At 41.2% G+C, this 18,871-nt stretch overlaps 1 protein-coding gene across 1 annotated transcript in view; it reads right to left on the bottom strand.

Moving 5' to 3' along the window:
* The window catches only part of LOC122823735 (arf-GAP with dual PH domain-containing protein 1), a 30,108-nt gene extending 11,994 nt beyond the window's left edge, over positions 1–18,114 (bottom strand). The window contains exons 1-3 of the mRNA XM_044103665.1: positions 17,728–18,114; positions 7,035–7,162; positions 1,039–1,130 (exon numbers count right to left, since the gene is read on the bottom strand). Coding sequence (XP_043959600.1) covers positions 1,039–1,130; positions 7,035–7,162; positions 17,728–17,818 — 311 coding nt within the window. The 5' untranslated portion in view covers positions 17,819–18,114. The remainder of the gene's footprint in view (positions 1–1,038; positions 1,131–7,034; positions 7,163–17,727) is intronic.
* Between the last annotated feature and the right edge of the window lie 757 nt (positions 18,115–18,871).

Below are 18,871 nucleotides of genomic sequence, written 5' to 3'. Positions count from 1 at the left end.
CCTAGCATCAAATAAAAGTAAAAACAGTACATAACAGAATATAATGCTTATGAATACTTAAGGACGTTTTATATTTGTACTATATGGTAGCATTTATTTACCGTATGAAACTAGGAAATAAATTCCCACTAGAACAAGATTTTTGTTTTTTCTAGTAGAAGCACAATGAGAAGATGGAGAATGAGAGCGAGCCCCTTTATGGATTTTTAAGAAGTCATAATCTGTCACTGGCACATATTTTTACATCTTGTTAAAAACAACAAATGTTCTCTTTTTAAGATATACAACTAGTCTCATTATAACAAGAAAGTGTCCTATTTTAATGAGATTCTGCTCCTGGATTTATTTTCTAGTTCTGGCAGTTAAATGCTTCTGTAGCCTTTTATGCTAATGGTTCTCCCACTTTTAACATCAAGTACAACTTTTCTGCTTTCCTCCTATTTCCTGTGCACATGTTCCTCTGTGTTTCAATGCAGCCCAATTGTCTATTTCACAAATAGACAATTGGGCTGTATAAGAGCCCAATTGAGAGCAAAATAATGGCTGAAATCTGAAACAATTTTTAATTGTTAATGACGCTGAAAGGCTGAGCCGTTACGTCACAAAAATCAGATTTTGGGGGGGAGTTGGGGGGGGGGGTGGTTAGCACCGACTCACTTGACTAAACCTCCACTTGCATAGAAGCCATTATTCTTGCTATGGTCACATGTACGCTTGGTAAAGGTGACAAAACAAAGTGACAGACTGAAAACTGGTGTGAACACAGGGTAACATGTTGACCGTGCAGCTAACTCAACGTTATCTCACCACATTTCCGAGAAGAAGCACGGCTGAATCAATTTATTATTATTTTTATTTTTTTGTCACTCCGCAGGGACTCGTTCTTTAACAGAACGCAGTTGAATGAATCCAGACTGAACAAATTTCAGTCTGTCTAGCTCCTCAGATACAACTCTATTTTAAATTTTGGGCTCAACTTTTCACTGAAACAGCTCACAATTTAGGTTTTGCATCCGTTCTGGAAAGACGTGTACTTACTTGCAGTCAGTGTGTGTTGGTCTGTAGTAAAAAGCAGGAACCTTCTGCTCATACTTGGCCTTAGCGGCGCCGTTTCCCATAGCAGCCATTAACTGCAACAGAGACAAAAGACATGAGCTAATTATGTTGTTAAAGGGTTAACAGAGGAGCCACGTTGTGATGACTTCCTGAAGGCGGAGTTTCATAAAGAGCAGGAGCTTCTTAAAGAGACAGAGGCCCCGATTTAAAGATGCTAAATTACAAAATCAAATCTATTTTAAGTCATATTTGACATGTGCAGCTTTTTTTTTATATATAATAACTAAAGGTAACAATTACCTTGTTGTGCTATAAAATGGCTCAATGTGCTTGGAAAATACATGAAACATCATCCTCACTTCATATCCAATCGTATTATAAAGAACATGATCCATCACTGCCTCCTTCCTAATCCAACATCAGAGACGTTTCAGGCTCATTGAGTTCCAGTGGCCACTCTTGGGTGATGTATTTTGTGTGTTATTCAGCGCGGTCACATGGAAATGTGTAGCTTTATCTCACACACGTTGGGAATTGCTCATGATAGGAATCTGGAGTTAAAAGATGAAGTTGATTTGATCAAACTGGGAGCTGGTACAGTCGTATTAATGAGGCGCTGGGTTCAGCACTTTGGGAAATAAGCTTAGTGGATTATTTGCTGAGGCTCAAATAAAGATATCAGTAGCTTCCTGGAATCTCAGCTGGTTGCTTAGCAACTACATCTTCCCAAGGAATAGTCAGGTGCGTAAACCCCCAGTGGAAAACGTTTGTGGAGTCTCGCTTGCAAACTGGGGATGGCGTCAACATGAACATTTGGGCCAATAGAGACAATAACCAACATAAACCCTCTTTTTTTCAGTTGAATTTGATTTAAAAAGACTTTATTAATTCCACAAGGAAATAAAATATCCTTGACTCATATTTTCAACGTTCTTTCAAAAGGTTTCTTACATTAGCATCCTTGATAATAATAATAAAGGCCTAATGATTTAATAAAAAAAAAATTATATATATATATATATATATATATATATATATATATATATATATATATATATATGTATATATAGCTATATATATAGCTGCCAGGATAGCTCAATAGATAAGTCAGCGGGTCTTCACCCGGTCGACCCGGGTTCGAATCCAGGTCAAAACCGGAAAAAAGGGCACTATCCTGTCTGGGTCCTTAGGCAAGATCCTTCGAGCTACAGCCTACCTCATAACATGAGAGACACAAAGAAGCAAGGAAACATGCCGGCTCAGACGTCGCCCGGCCAAACAAGGTCTGCGTCAGGTGCTGGGGAACCAGAGCACCTTGATGATAAATGGGCTACTGGAACAACGAGGCGGACAACGAAGCGGAAATGGGCAAGAGATGAAAACTTGGATCTGTTGGAATGCTACTACTCAAGTAGCCCCGATCGGAGGGGCTATATGCAAAGACTGAGGGAGGAATGGTTACTTCGACATCCCCAGTCCACACTAAGTGCTAAACAGCTAGTAGCTCAGTGTTCCAACATCCGCAAACGGCAGCTACTATCACAGCTTGAGATTGACGAAGTACAACACAAACGCTACGGCGAAAAGGAGGAACCTGGATGTCAGAGAGGGCGGGGCTTAACTACAAGCCCCAGAGAGGGAATATGCAGCCACAATGATGGAAACAGAGCTGAACGAGGCTGCAACAGACCTGAGAAATAGAATCATGGCAGGAATGACAGACAGACCTCCTCGGCGCCAATTACAACGGCTGAGTGAAATACCATCAGAAAGTCTCATTGAGAATGTGAATGCAGCAGTGAGAACAATCCCTACCAATACCATAACAGAAACCAACGAGCTGATTTACAGCGCATCAGTGATCCTTGAGTTGCTTGGCTATAAGAATAACAATGACAATAACAAATACCCACCATGGAAAAGACGGTTAGAGAGTAAAATCAAGGCAACAAGGAGGGAAGTGAGCCAACTATCAGAGCTCCATAAGGGAACAACAAAAAGACCAATACCCAAGAAGTACAGCCAGATGAAGCACTCGAAACTGCCAAACAGAGACTCCAGGCCTTGGCCAGCCGCCTAAAGAGATACACAAGGGAGAAGGAATCCAGAAGGATTAACAGGCTCTTCTCCACCCAACCAGTACTCTCCACCAAAGCTGGAGACAGAACAATACTGGAAAAGCATATGGGAGATGCTGTGGTCATCTCTACGAGATGACCACAGCAAACTCCCTGAGCAAAATCCGGTAACCATCACTGTGGCAGATGTCCAAGAAAGAGTCTCAGGTATGAAGAACTGGACAGCACCAGGGCCAGACAAGATCCATGCCTACTGGCTAAAGAAACTGACTGCCCTACATGAGCGACTGGCAGACCAAATGAACCAGCTGCTACAGAACGGGAACCACCCTGAATGGCTAACTGAAGGGCGCACAATCCTGATCCAGAAGGATCCAACAAAGGGCCCGGTCCCATCTAACTACCGACCAATAACCTGTCTCTCCACAACCTGGAAGCTCATGTCAGGCATCATAGCGGCTAAGATAAGCAAACACATGGATCAATACATGAGCACGACACAGAAGGGCATCGGGGTGAATAGCAGAGGAGCCAAACACCAACTCCTTGTAGACCACACAGTTGCCAGAGACTGCAAAACCCGACACACCAACCTGTGCACGGCTTGGATTGATTACAAGAAAGCCTATGACTCAATGCCACACACTTGGATCATCGAATGCTTAGAGATGTACAACATCAACAGAACCTTGAGAACCTTCATTGCAAACTCAATGGGGCTGTGGAAGACCACCCTTGAAGCCAACTGCAAGCCACTTGCACAAGTATCCATCAAATGTGGCATATACCAAGGAGATCGCTGTCCCGCTACTGTTCTGCATAGGCCTGAACCCCCTCAGCCAAATCATCAACAAGACTGGCTACGGATACCGACTCAAGAATGGAGCCAACATCAGCCACCTCCTCTACATGGATGACATCAAGCTGTATGCCAAGAGCGAGCGAGACATAGACTCACTGATCCACACCACCAGGATATACAGCACGGACATTGGGATGTCATTCGGACTAGAGAAGTGTGGTCGGATGGTTACAAAGAGAGGGAAGGCCATCCGCACAGAAGGGATCTCACTCCCAGAAGGAACAATAGCAGACATAGAGGAAGGTTACAAATACCTGGGAATAGCACAAGCAAATGGCAACCTTGATGAGATCACAAGAAAAAGAGCCACAACCAAATACCTCCAACGAATAAGACAAGTCCTGAGAAGCCAGCTCAATGGCAAGAACAAGATCCGTGCAATAAACAGCTATGCCCTACCAGTAATCAGGTACCCTGCAGGAATAATTAGCTGGCCAAAGGAGGAGATACAGGCCACAGATGTTAAGACCCGGAAACTACTAACAATGCATGGAGGGTTCCACCCCAAATCCAGCACACTGAGACTCTACACGAACCGCAAAGAAGGAGGCAGAGGACTAGTGAGTGTGAGAACCACTATCCAAGACGAGACATCCAAGATCCATAGATACATCAGGGACAAAGCCTCAACAGACAATGTGCTCAGTGAATGTCTCAAACAATGGGGAACAGAACCTGAGGTGCGGAGGAACCATCATGGGAGGACAAGCCCCTGCATGGGATGTACCACCGGCAAATAACGAAGTGGCTGACATCAGAAAGTCCTACCAATGGCTGGAAAAAGCTGGACTGAAGGACAGCACAGAGGCCCTCATCATGGCCGCCCAGGAACAGGCCCTAAACACCAGAGCAATTGAGGCCCAGATCTACCACACCAGACAAGACCCAAGGTGTAGGTTGTGCAAGGAGGCCCCTGAGACAGTCCAACACATAACAGCAGGGTGCAAGATACTGGCAGGGAAAGAATACATGGAACGACACAACCAAGTGGCAGGCATAGTGTACAGAAACATCTGTGCAGAATATGGACTGGAACCCCCAAGATCAAAGTGGGAAACACCCCCGAAGGTAGTGGAGAATGACCGAGCTAAGATCCTGTGGGACTTCCAGATCCAGACAGACAAAATGGTGAGGGCGAACCAACCAGACATAGTCGTGGTGGATAAACAACAGAGGAAAGCCGTTGTGGTGGATGTGGCAATACCAAGTGACTGCAACATCAGGAAAAAGGAGCATGAAAAACTAGAGAAATACCAGGGCCTAAGGGAGGAACTGGAGAGGGCCTGGAAGGTGAAGACCACAGTGGTGCCTGTGGTCATCGGGACCCTCGGGGCAGTCACCCCCAAACTGGAACAGTGGCTACAACAGATCCCAGGAACAACATCAGACATCTCAGTCCAGAAATGTGCAGTCCTAGGCACAGCCAAGATACTGCGCAGAACCCTCAAGCTCCCAGGCCTCTGGTAGAGGACCCGAGCTAAGAGGAAGAAGAATCACCACCCGCGGTGGGTGAGAAGGGAATTTTTATTTTTTTTTATATATATATATATATATATATATACATAATTTTTTTCTCTTACTGACAAAAAAAGAAAGGAAAACAAAAACAGAAAAAACTGCAGTACTCCTGCCAGCCGAGTAAATTTTCATAAAATTGTCATTCATGCCTGGTAATTAAACAATAAGATCCAGTAAGTGGCAGGTTAGATCAGAACGACTTGTCTTCAATTTCAAACTGACTCTAAGTGAGGAAACAGTTCACATCTGCAGCTTTTGTTGCACCTTCACTAGAGCAAAGCCGTCTGCTACTCTGCATTATTCTGTAAACGACACCAGGTTGACCCATTTCAGTTTCCAGAATACGCCCATTTTTTTTATTTTTTTTTATTGTTATGTTTTTTGTTTTTTTTCTGGCATCACTCCCAAATAACCAGTCTGCATTTACAAAGTGTCTTCTGGTTGTCATGGAGACTTGCTGATGAAAAGACACCTCTCCTTGTATCAGGTCTCCAACAGTGAACTCAACAGACTGTTGACATTTCTGTGCCCTCTAGTTTATAATTAATAATGTGAAGATAAATATGGATCCAAGTCCAGCCAAATGTCCAGTGGCCATGTAATCTACAGCCACTGGACATTTAACAATTTAGTGTTTTCCAAAACTCCTTGATCAACTAAAAAACCAAAAATGCAAAATTTAAAATAAAATCTTATTTTAATGTCTGCTTGGACTGTTTGCTTACTATGTATTAGTGTAAATGCCACACCCAGTATGGCCTGATCTCCCATGGCAACTTACAAATGTTTATTCCCAGACACAATCATAAAGATAGTCCGCTAGACATGAACAGTGTATTTAAGATTAAATTAGAAAAGGAGCTCAAACTGTGAGAACTGGTTACCATGGAGAGGTTTAGACCTACTCACAGGGCTCACACTGTGTTGGTCAGTGTCAGTGTCTCTCTCTGGTGTTCTGCTTTGGCACACGGTTTGGTTGTTTATTGCTCATCCTGATTAACAGTTTTACATATTTCATACTTTTCCGTGGTTACACAAAACACACTAAATACACAGTGGAGAAAGTATTTCATTTGTGACTTCAAGTTTTACCACTTTCAAGGATGTCCTTTTTTTTTAAGGCTTTAGCTTTAGCCGCTCAACTTTTCAAGGGTAGTTAAGAAAGGTATGAGGCGTCAACTAACTCACTCACTCTTTGGTTACCTAGCAACAACTTGCGTAGCTTGTGGTTACCTAACAACCTAGAGTAACTTGCGCAGGTCTCGCCACCGTGCCTGATAACAACTTATGATAATGGATAAAACTTGAAAGGTCACGGCATCAGTTTGGTATTATTTCAGACATCTAAAACAAAAACAACTAATCAATAATTATCGATATCGACTGATGTGAAACGCTTATGTCATGATGCATTTTTCAGCCGTGTAGTCCAGCTGGCCACAGTATTTACATTTTCTTTTGTTTAAAAAAAAAAAGAAAAAAACAAGAAAAAGAAGCATTTATCCTTTCCTTCCGCCTACCTCCACCTCGTTCTCCTCCCACGTGTCCTGCACCGACTTGACCTGGCTGATGTGGGGGATGCTCCGGTGAAGGAGCGAGCAGGCCTGGCAAACGAACACGCCCAGAGTCAGCGACGCCCAGTCCGGCTCTGTGAGAGAGAGAGAGAGAGATGAGGGAGAATTAAAGAGGCAATATGGTGTGAGCAAACATAGAGGCGGAAAGGAAGGATGTGAGTTCAGAGGCAACCAAGACAACAGGCCGTCGGAGTCTGAGTAATAAGTACTGGTAGAGGGGACAGGGGGCACAGACGCACATTTAGAGGGTCGCTGCTCATACAGCAAGATCGCATTTGATGGAAATCCCATTCTCTGCGGCCCTCTAACAGGAAGCAGAGATCTGATCAGAAGTCAGCTGAGGCAGTTATCAGGTTAGCTGCATTACCGCGCAGCGGTACACGCACAGGCTCCAACACGAAAGCAGAGAATTCACACACACACACAAACACAAACACGCCGAGCGTGACCTGGATCTGTGGCCGAACACACACTGATCAACAGCTAGAGAACGTGAGGAACTACACCACAAAGCGGCAGTAGCAGCTTCCGCGGGTGGTCAGCAGTGGAACGGTTGAGTCACTCAGTCCCACACACACACACACACACACACACACTTAAAGAGAGAGAGAGAGAACAAATGAAGTGTTCACAACAACTACAGGTAGGAGAATAGAGCCAATGATAGGTCTGAAACGATTAATTGCGATGAATTAATGATTGAAATAATTGTCAACTAATTTAGTAATTAATTAATCATTACCTGGAGAATTCAGACTTTCTTTTTTTAAATGGCCTTTTGGTGAAAGGTCTAGTCAACAGACATAAAGTCCAAAGTGTGCAAATATTTATGTATATTTACATATTTAGCATTTAAGATAAGAAAAGCTTCGTATGTAAATATGTTCTGCTGAGAACTCTTTAAGTTCCATCGTTTCAGCTTCACCTGGTTCAAATTCTGTAAGAAAAGAAAAATCTTCCTTTTCACCTTTTACCATCTAATTATTAATTATTAATTGGTTAATGCAAAAAAATATATTCAACTGATCCATCTGTCTCTGTACTGATGAATCCTTTGCTTCAAATGATCCATCGTACACTAAAGGAATGCTGTCATTTCATTTTATTACTTAAAAAAGGAACTGAATTGTTTATTTGTATATTTTTAAGTATTTCTAATATTTTACAAGACAGAAGATAAATGAAAAATCTGTGAATATTAGAATATTCAGATTTTTGTATTGTATTGTACTACTAAAATAATTGTAAGTTGCATCCCAAGTCAACATTCAAGAAGAGTGAAAAAATGATGAAGGGTCTGAATTTAAGCATTTTACACTGTTAGTAACTCAGAAAATCCCGTACTTTGAAAGTCTCTCAATAATAACAATAAAGGGCGTGCTGTGGTGGCGTAGGGGATAGTGCAACCCACATTTGGAGACCTTCAGTCCTCAACGCGGTGGTCGTGGGTTCAATTCCCAAACCCGGCAGACGTTTGCCGCATATGTCTTCCCCCCTCTCCTTCCCCCTTTCCTGTCAGCCTACTGTCATATAAGGGACACTAGAACCCACAAAAGACCCCCTGGAGGGAAAAATAATAATAAAAAATAATAATAATAAAAAGACATTGTTTGATAGAAACCCATAAAAAAGTTTGAATGTCTCTCATCGAACATTAAACATTAAAATAACTCGGAGATGAAAAGGTTTAGAGACAATGTTGGGAACGGGATTGAAGATTTAAATCTCTTGAGGTTTTCTGCAGCATTTTAACAAAAGCCCACCTCGGATTTCTCTCCGTCACCCTGGGATTAGCGAGCAACGCTTCGATTGATGTCTCTTTATCCTTTAATCATTCTGGATTGTGATTAAGCACAACTGCACACAGGCCTCTGTGTGAATAAATCAAATGTCTTTCTTTAAAGATCTGCTAGGCCTCCTGCTTACCAGCCTCACACACACACACACACACACACACACACGCACACACACACACACCGGGCCCGGCACACACCAAAACACCCCACCTGCCATTTAGCCGTGAGGTCATCTCTCTCTGAGTCAGAGCTTGTAGATGAGCAGGCAGCACTCAGGAAGATTACCACAGCAGGATGACTGACTTACCACACGCCCGCCCACACACACACACACACACACACACACACACACACACACACACACACGCATATAAACAGAGAGAGATCTTAACAGATGTGTGATTCAAAACAGCAAGCTGAAAGGTTGCTAGTTCCACACACAGTGACTTACAGTAATAGTCAAACACCTTAAGGGTGTCCAAAGTGTGGCCTGGGGGCCATTTGTGGTCCTTGAAATGATTTTGTTTGGCCCCTGATGACAAGTCAAGAATGGTCCAAATCTGGTCAACAGAAGAGGAAGAACTGATGACACAAACATTTTTACCTTTAGGATACTTAATTGGGTTCTCTCCGGGTTCTCTGGGTTCCCCCCACAGTCCAAAAACATGACTGTCAGGTTAATTGGTCTCTCTAAATTCTTCCTAGGTGTGTGTGTGTGTGTGTGTGTGTGTGTGTGTGTGTGTGTGTGTGTGTGTGTGTGTGTGTGTGTGTGTGTGTGTGTGTGTGTGTGTGAATGGTTGTGTGTCCTGTCTCTCTCTGTGTTGCCCTGCGACAGACTGGCGACCTGTCCAGGGTGACCCCTGACACCAGCACCTCCCGACCCCACTAGGGACAAGGGTGTTGGAAAATGGATGGATGGACACTTAATTATATAGACATTTCATTTTAAATATGTGTTTATAGTTCAGCTGGTTAAACTAAAAACAAAATCACATTGAACTAAGTTTTGCATTTTTTTTATTTAATACATTTTGTGGCCCACCAGTAGTTTAAATGTGACAGTTTTCGGCTCCCGGGGTAAAAATGTTTGGACATTGCTGCTGTAACTTATTCGTATTTTACTGATTTTTTGTCAAATTACAACCGGAAACGTCAACGTATCGTTTTAAGACATTGCAGAAAGTAACGTCTGGCTGGCTGTTAAGCATGATGCTGCCACCACCATGTTTCCCAAGGGAAAATTGTGCTCAAAAAGGGATGCAAATTTATTTTATTTTTTTATTTAAATAATAAATAAGTAAGTTTTTTTTCTGGTCCTGTAGCACCTTGGCTTCTATTGCAGACTATAATAATAATAATAATAATAATACTTAATAAAAAATGCCTCTTTGTATTTTACACACATCATTTGAATGTCTGGATGCAAATACAGGCAGCCATTTGCATCCTGGTGGGAATTAACCAGCTGGTCATGTCCGCTGAGGTCGCGACCCTTACACTAAACAAAACACCAGCACACAGGAAGATGCGGTCGTTCCATGAGCTTCTTTGATTTTACTTAATGTGTGTTACCTTCGGTTCAAGGTGGCTGTGGGGGATTTGATCAAATAAAATGTTTTCTTTTCACACTCTACTTGCCTTGAAAAGATAAAACTTAATCGTTACACATTCTCTTTGATTATTCTATAAATATACAGACTGTATTGATTTTGTTGCTCCATCTTGGTTAAGAAGTTTTTTCTTTTCTTTTCTTCTTAGTGAAATACTTGATAGGAAACACAGAGTCGTGTAACAGCTCAGAAGTTAAAGGTAAGTAATTGAGTAGAAACACTTTAACATTAGCATGAACTACAGTGGGTCTGTAAATAGACAAGATTTAACTTTTTTTCACCATCTTTTCACTTTCAAATTTGCAGTGATGGTTATTGACATAGGACTAAAAGTGTCTACATACATATTTTTTGTTCATTTAAGAGCTAAGGGGAAGAGAACAGTTTTAAATAGAGAGAAATATTAACATATTTGTGTTGTAGAGGCAGATGGAAACAACACAGTTTATTTCAAGCTACATGCTGCCTAGAATAAACAACTGCACCATCCAAGGCTGTGCGCCGCTAATAAGATGCCGTCTGGACTTAAGCTCTGTACATCTTCTACAAGAACCGAAAAATGTGCTCTTGACTCGAGAACAAGAGAAGAATTCTTGCTGGCCAGGAAGTTTCATACCTCTAAAAACACTAAAAACACTAAAGGCGCAGATCTTCTAGCAGCCAAGCGTCTTGGAATGCAGCATGTGAAGATCAATATTTCTCAAAAGCTGTGGGAAAGAGAAAACGTGTGGCCCAGAATGTGCGTCAAAAACAAGCTGCAAGAACTCCCAAACAAACCAGAGCTGGAAGAAAAAACCGGGGAACAAAGAAAGTACCGAACGAAGGAACGAGCGAAGAAATGAAGAAGGGAACAAATGAAGGAACGAACAAAGGAGCCAACGTTCATTTAACGTTGAATGAAGCAATATTGAATGAACGCTCCTTCATTCAATGTTCTTTGTTCGTTGAATGAAGGAACGAACAAAGAATGAACAATGGAACGACTGAAGAACGAAGGAACAAACGAAGGAACAAAAGCAACGAAGAAAGGAATAAATGAAGGAAATAACAAAGAAACCAATGAAGGAACGTACTGTACTTGTGATTTAGACTTTTGCTGTCTTCACCTCAAAAATAAATATTTCATTGCCTAAAGAGTAAGAGATGAACAAGAATATTTATGAGTAATGTATCAATACAGTTACTACTTGACCATAATTATAAAGATCTTACTGTGTTAACATCAACCCAAACACAGCAACTCCCAGCTGTAATTAGCTGGAATCGTTTCTCAGTTCAGAAGCTACAGAACATGCAGAAACTTTGGAATCCTGCTTTTCCCAGAGTAAATAATAAATATCAAACCCGTAACTCACAAAGCGATATCCCAGAATAGCTTAGGCCTCACATCTCCATCAAAGATCCTGCTGGGGTTTTTTTCCCCGTTTTTTTTGGCGTTTCGACAAACATCTTCCCCACCGCCTCAGAGGACTGCTGATCCCTCTCAGCGGGGAATAACTCATCTGTGCGTCCTTTGCAGAGGTCAGAACTGCGACGCTGCTGAGCTATAGAGAAACCCCGCCGTATAAGCTCCCGGCTCAGCCTCTCGTCAAAGCTCACCAGCAAAGTTAGAGGTTTGGGGGACAAAAAAACCCCCCAAAAAACCCGCACAGGTAAGGAGGAAGAGTGACTAAGCATAAAAATCAATGAGCAGTTTACGTTTATGTGTTTTCCGGTCCATCTAAAAGTGTTTCTGTTCAGTAAATGGATGGAGGGGATACGGACAGACTGGCACAGAGGTCAGCCGGGTCACGGCTGATGATGAAATGCCCTGGTTTTACTAAGGCGGCTGTAAATGCACAGTATGTGACATCATACGACAGCCTGACTTCTCGCAAATTTGATTAACTGCTGCCAGAGTCGAGACGAACTCGGCTCGTGTATTTCAATTTGTCTTAGTCAGAGGGTTTAACTAGGCCACCGTCCAGCACAAACAGATATGCTTTGTTATCAACGTAGCTAGGGCTGCAATTAACGATTATTGTAGCAATCGACGATTAATCGATTAATCAGGTAAAAAAATTAATAAAAATCAACCCGTTTTTTTGCCACATTCTGCAAATTTTTCATTTAACGACTTAAGCCTTTTTTTAGATAAAATATTCGAAGTACATCAGCAAGATACAAATAAGCAAATAATTAAATAAATAATTTCAGAGAAGAAAGTAGACATTTCATTGCCTAAAATGCAACAACATAGCATTCCTTTAGTGTACGCTCAAGTTCTAGGTGGAACGTATGAACAAAGGTTGTTTGTTTTTTTTATCTTAATTGCAAACTGCTTAGAGTATGTTGTACTTTCAGCAAAATGCCTTTCTTTGTGTATTCAGGTTTAAGATTAATCGATTGCAAAATTAGTTAATGACTATTTCAAGAACCCGATTAATCACTATGGCACTAAAAGTAACACACACACACACACACACACCAACACTCTTCTCATGCTTATAATCTAAGCTACAGTTTTCTGTGAGCGCCTGCAAGCAGCACAGCCCAACGTTTCCACTTACTGACATGGAACCAAACGTTTTCCAATTCTGTATTTTTAACCAGTCCGTAACAAAAATGTGATTTAAAACGTTTCATCTCTCCTGGCCGTTGGAGAGCATTTACAATACCCGCTCACTTATGGACAGTGAGATGCGTGTTCAACCTACAGTAAACTGAGCACTATAAACGGTTGCTTGCATCATCGTCAAAATCCCCTATACCCACATGGCACATATGGGAAAATATCACACACTCAGTTTATGTTGCATTTTGTTTCTGGCCTCAGCGATGCACATTTGTGGCAGGAAGTTGACATAAATTCATCATTGACTTGATGTCAATGATGACATAACGGGTTTATTGGAATTTTCCGTAAACAAGTGCGGCCCAGAAGTCTCCTGTTTGTGATACCCATTCCCATTCAATAACAAAATATCATCCCATCAACTGATGTTTTTTTCTGATTTCTTTTATAGACAGACTTTAAACAAGGGTAGCTTCTTTTAAGACCTTACAAATAAATGTGAAAAATACACTTTTAAAATAAATAAAAGCTATTTCCAATATGAACTTTAACATAGACTTAGAATGTCTTGGTATTATTCAAACTCAATACCTGAAAATGTCTCACAACATGCAGACTTCTAGACTGGAAAAATGGGTGTTAGGGGTATACTGGTGTGAAAAAATGTCTGTCTATATCAATATCCAATATGAATATTGTTGTTATGGTTGATCCACAATATTATTTACATTATATCTATTGGCAGACAGGGGCTACTTGGGTCTCATTCGGTAATTGTAAGCTTGGAAAAACCAAAAAACAGCTGTGGGGTTCCTCAAGGCTGTATTCTCAGCCCACTTTTAGTTAACATCTATAGGATCCCGCAGCTGAAATGATAGAGAACCACAACTTCTCTCACAATGTTTATGCTGATGATGACACACAAATTATATCACTGTGTCACTACGCAACCAGGCACTACAGTCGCTGAGTCACTGTGTTGATAATTTCAGTGAGCAAATGGGTTAGAAAGTCCCATAGCCGTTCACAGAAAAGATAGAAGTCATTGCTTTTGGACCCAGAAATCAGAGGGATTAGATTCAAACAGACTACTTGAATAGTCTTGGGTCAAAATACGTTTTAGAGTTTACATGTTGAATCATGTTGAGCCTTCAGTTTGTCAGGAACCAGGTTTCTTAATGTTCCCAGTAGTAGAACAAAAAAGACGGTTTTGCAGGGATTGGACGTATCAAAACCTTCTACGGCGTTGGCATTCCGTATACTGCTCTGTGAAAATGTTGTTTCCCTCTTACAGATTTCTTCTGTTTTCCATTTTTGTTCACACTTAAAAGTTTAGATTCATCAAACCAACTCTAGTATCAAAGCCCATCTGAGTAAGCATAGTGTGCTTTTAAACGATGATTTCATTTGTTAAGGCATAAAATGGTATCCAAACCAGACTGTTCCTGTTTAGAAAAACAGGGGGGGGGAAAGGAATTGAGTCATAAAAACCCAACATGTCACTGAGCCATCCGTTGGCGCCAATGACTGCCATCAATGAGTCTTAAATCACAGAGGAACAGTATTGGTCCACTTTTCTTTGCAGAATTGATTTTAAGTCAGACATTTCCTCCAAAAATCTGGGGCATGGTCCAGATGTTCTTGACCAGTTTGTTGTTGTAACAATTTTGGTGTGCTCCTTACTTGTGGATAATGACAATCTTGCTGGAAACCAAAACCTTTAGGATGTTTCTTTTCAGACCGATACACGTTTCTGATTTTTTTAATGTTAATCTTTTTGAATGTGTTATTTTTTCAGATCTATTAGCCCCCTTCATGTTGTCAGCTAGGTTCTATTTAAATGTTTTCTTGATCGCACAGGTAAAAGACACAAAAAACAGAAGAAATGTGTAAAAGGCAGAAATATTTTCTTACAGCATTGTACGCAAACAAGTTATCCAAATGTCTTTTTATAATTTTATGTCCACGCAGTAAGATTTACTTCTTCAGAACTTTTTCATGTTTAAACAACATGCTTATAAAAATAGAATGTATCACACACAGCAATGAAGATACCAAAAGTTCATACAAAATAAAACTCTAACTTTACATGAATTAAAACAAACTCATCTCAATTTGATTTTTGTTTATTTTTGTGAAACATGCACTTCTTGTTTTTCATTTTTTAAATGTACTGTTCAACTGGACTGAAAAAGAGGATCAAATGATGTTTGTACACATAATTTCCGAAAGAAGGAGGTAAAGGTTCTTACAATACACATTATTTTTCTATAACCATACGAGCAACATCCTTCTGAAATATAGCTTAAAATTACTCTTGTAGAATTCCTATTGGCTTCCTTTTATGAGGTGAGATAGTACTGCAAAAGCATTTTTCTTCCCTAAAAGAGGCAGAGAAATAGTAGTGAACCAGACAGCACTCTGTCCCCATGCTGGGCCTGAGCCACCAAACTAGCATCAATAATTCATGTCCTGACCATTAGGAGATATGAATTATAAGCCTGGGAGTTCCTGGTAACAGAGAAGAGGGTTTACTGTAGTTTTGATTGATCACTGATTTTCCTTGCGGTTTTTAATTGTACTGCCACTTGTTTCCTTAGATGCCTCATGAAGGTAAACATGGAAACATAATTAATTAGCCATAAAATTACTATTCAGCTAGCTTTATTTCAATAAAACCAACAGTAGAATGTTTTGATAAATGTGGTGTTAGGTTTAGACAGAATCTTACAAGGTATTTAGCGCTAAATGAGTTTGGAGAAACAGAAAGGAACGGATGGGAAACTCAAGCTAGCTAGCTACTTTGAACCTAGCTAGCTAGCCATACAACATACAACCGGTTCCAGAGCAGACTTCTGCCTTCTGACGCACAATTTTCTGACCCACAAATTATTTCCATGTTTTAAAAAGCAGAAATATTAGCAGTTCAAGCTAATATTTTACACCACCAACCGTTACTCGTGTTGGCCACTCTTCCAAATATGGAATTAGCATTAAAAGATGTCTCGACATTTGGCTCGGTACTTCTCTCTTCGAAGGAGAGAATGATTTTTCGCAGCAAAGCTAATTTCCTGTAAGTTTCACAGACTCAAACTGGCGCATTACATATGATGTCATGACCAAACGTTAGTGATTAAGTAAAATTTAAAACCTCAACAGTGTCCACAACTCCAGGAAGTAACTGTTCATCAATAACCCAGGGTCCAGAACCTCTATACGAAGCGAAGAAAAAGAAGTTGGTTTTACCAGGCTAACCCAACATATGACCATATTTACGTATTCAGTGGGCCACATGTCTGGGCGCTCAGTAAAAATTAGCATTATAGCTAAAACTCATTGAGCAAAGAGTACAAAGGGGCAGAAAATTCACGAGTCACTAACTATGGCTTTAACATCAGTACTCTGGAATCTCTCTCTGAGACACAGCACATAAATTAACATGATATGTGTTTCATCTGAATGTCTTTGGTGGAAAAACAATTTATTTCTTAAGATTATTGAAACCTTTTGATAATAGATGTTTCATGGCCAAAATAGCTGCAAAAATCAGGTCCCAGGTCAAGACCCGACCCTTCACAGATGGCAAAACCACATCGGCCAAAATAAATGAGAATACTGAAAAAATAAATTTATGGCAATACAGTAATACCAAATGTAGTTAGGCTTGAAGATATAACCTGCCAATAAAATGCATGGATGGATGGACCTACAGATGGAGGGATATGGAAGCTTATAGATGAATGGATAGACAGATGAATAGATGTATGAAGGGATGGAAGTGGAACTTACAGATGATGGAGGAGTAGATGGATGAATAGATAGTTGCGGTGCAGATATCCATGGAGGTTTTGTTCTCCATGGCGACCAATAGCACTCCCAGACCCAGTGAGAAGATCTTCTCCTCATGTCTGATCGCAGACTGTTTCCCCTCCACCTGTTCAGGGACCCCCGCCCTGGCAGAGCTATCTATCTGATTCTGCCAGAGTACCACTGGCTTCAGAGAAGCACACATACACACACACACACACACACACACACACACACACACACACACACACACACGCACACGCACGCACTCAGCGAGAGCCATGCCTCAGAGAGGCTGTGAGCGGAGCCAAAGCATCCTGGGAGGGCTGGGCTCCCAGCACTGGGCGTTCAGCCTGTACTGGAGCCTTACTGGTTAACTGCCACAACAGAGAGGACAAATAGGTATGGGATGGAGGAAGGAAATCCCAAAAGACAGAATATGGATTGAAAAAAATATATATCTGTCAGGAACTGGAGCATATAGAAAAGATTTCCAGCTAAAACAAATAGCAACTGTAGTGCAATCCACACAGTAAGTAATAAGGGTACAAGCTGAGGTGCTGACAGTGGATAATTACAGACCTCACATTGACTACACACAGTTAGGCAAAACAATGACACACACACAAAGATAACCCCTTTATAGATTTATGATTCAGACTTAAGTCCAGAGTCCATCCTCTTCTAACTATAATAAAGAAAACCACTTTAGATTTCTGCTTCTTTATCTAAATGGATCAGATAGGAAATGTGAGACTTATTAGCTGTCTCATCTTCCCTCCTCCTCTTCCACATTAAGTCCCCACGGTGCAGCCGCCGCATGCTCAGCCACCACCGGCTTCAGGGAGATGGGGGAGCGGGGAGCGTCCTACCTGGGTTGCCGCAATCAGCGCACGTTTCGTTGCTAGGTTTCTCCAGTACGTCCTGCAGCCGCAACTTGTTCCCGTCCGCTTCCAGCGCCATGGCGTGCGTCTTGTCGGTCCAGCCTCACCGCTGTGGGGTGAAGCCTGTCCGAGAACATCCGCCGCCGGAGCCCGACAGACAGACGGATGGACAGTCAGAGCAGGAGATCACCTGTCACCTCCGGTCTGAGCTGGAGCGGCGGAGACCGAGCTATCCGTGCCGACGAGCCTCTGTCTCTGCCGCGCTCTGATTACTCTGGTACCTTGTCTCTCTGACTGCATAATAATGAAGCTTGAAGAACAACCACCAGAGCCTCCTCCACCTTCTACCTTCTTCAATAAAAGACTTTTAGTAGTGAGACATCTAGCGGCACAATACGTAAATTGCACCCAGTAAAATAAAATTTAATACAAAATTTGATAAAGACGTGAGGCAGCATTGAATTACTATTTTAAAGGTGTAGTCCGCTGAACTTTTATCACCTCAAAATAAGTATAAATGAGTAGAAACAGACATGATTAGTTAATTGTTCTGCTTCGTAACTATAGGCTAACTGCTACTAGCAATACAAGTTAATAATATTTAAACGCACATCGTGTGCTGTTAAAAACGCTCAGTGTGTGGATTTGATGAGATACAATTTGAAAAATTTGTGAATATAACTGCAGTGACGATCCCAAGAGAGGGCCAAGGGGGGCCATGGCCACAGCTGGAAAATGCGGCCACCGTTTCGGGTTTAGTTCATACAAAGGCATACAGTCTTCTTCAGTCCAGACATAAATGTAAAACTAAATAAATAAATGTGAAAAAATATACATTTATTTACTAAATGTATGAATAAATATATAAATAGGAGATTATTTTGGTGCCACAGTGAATTGTTTTTGCTGGTCTGGTCTGGTTACGCTTGTGAAAATTTTTTGGTTGCTCCACTGTAGTAGTTTTTTTTTTTTCTGCAGCCATGGCAAATTTTTTCAATGTATTTGAGGCTGGTGGTTCTCAGCCTCACAGCTTAACCACCTGTTGACAAATAAAGTCACTCAGGAAACTTGTGGGCCAATTTATTCAGAGATTATCTTCTCAGCTCACTGATGATATTGTGAACAAAAATAG

The sequence above is a fragment of the Gambusia affinis genome, linkage group LG20 (assembly GCF_019740435.1).
Source record: "Gambusia affinis linkage group LG20, SWU_Gaff_1.0, whole genome shotgun sequence".
NCBI lineage: Eukaryota > Metazoa > Chordata > Actinopteri > Cyprinodontiformes > Poeciliidae > Gambusia > Gambusia affinis.
Note: the sequence above shows the minus strand (reverse complement) of the source record. Positions and strands in the feature narration are given on the sequence as shown.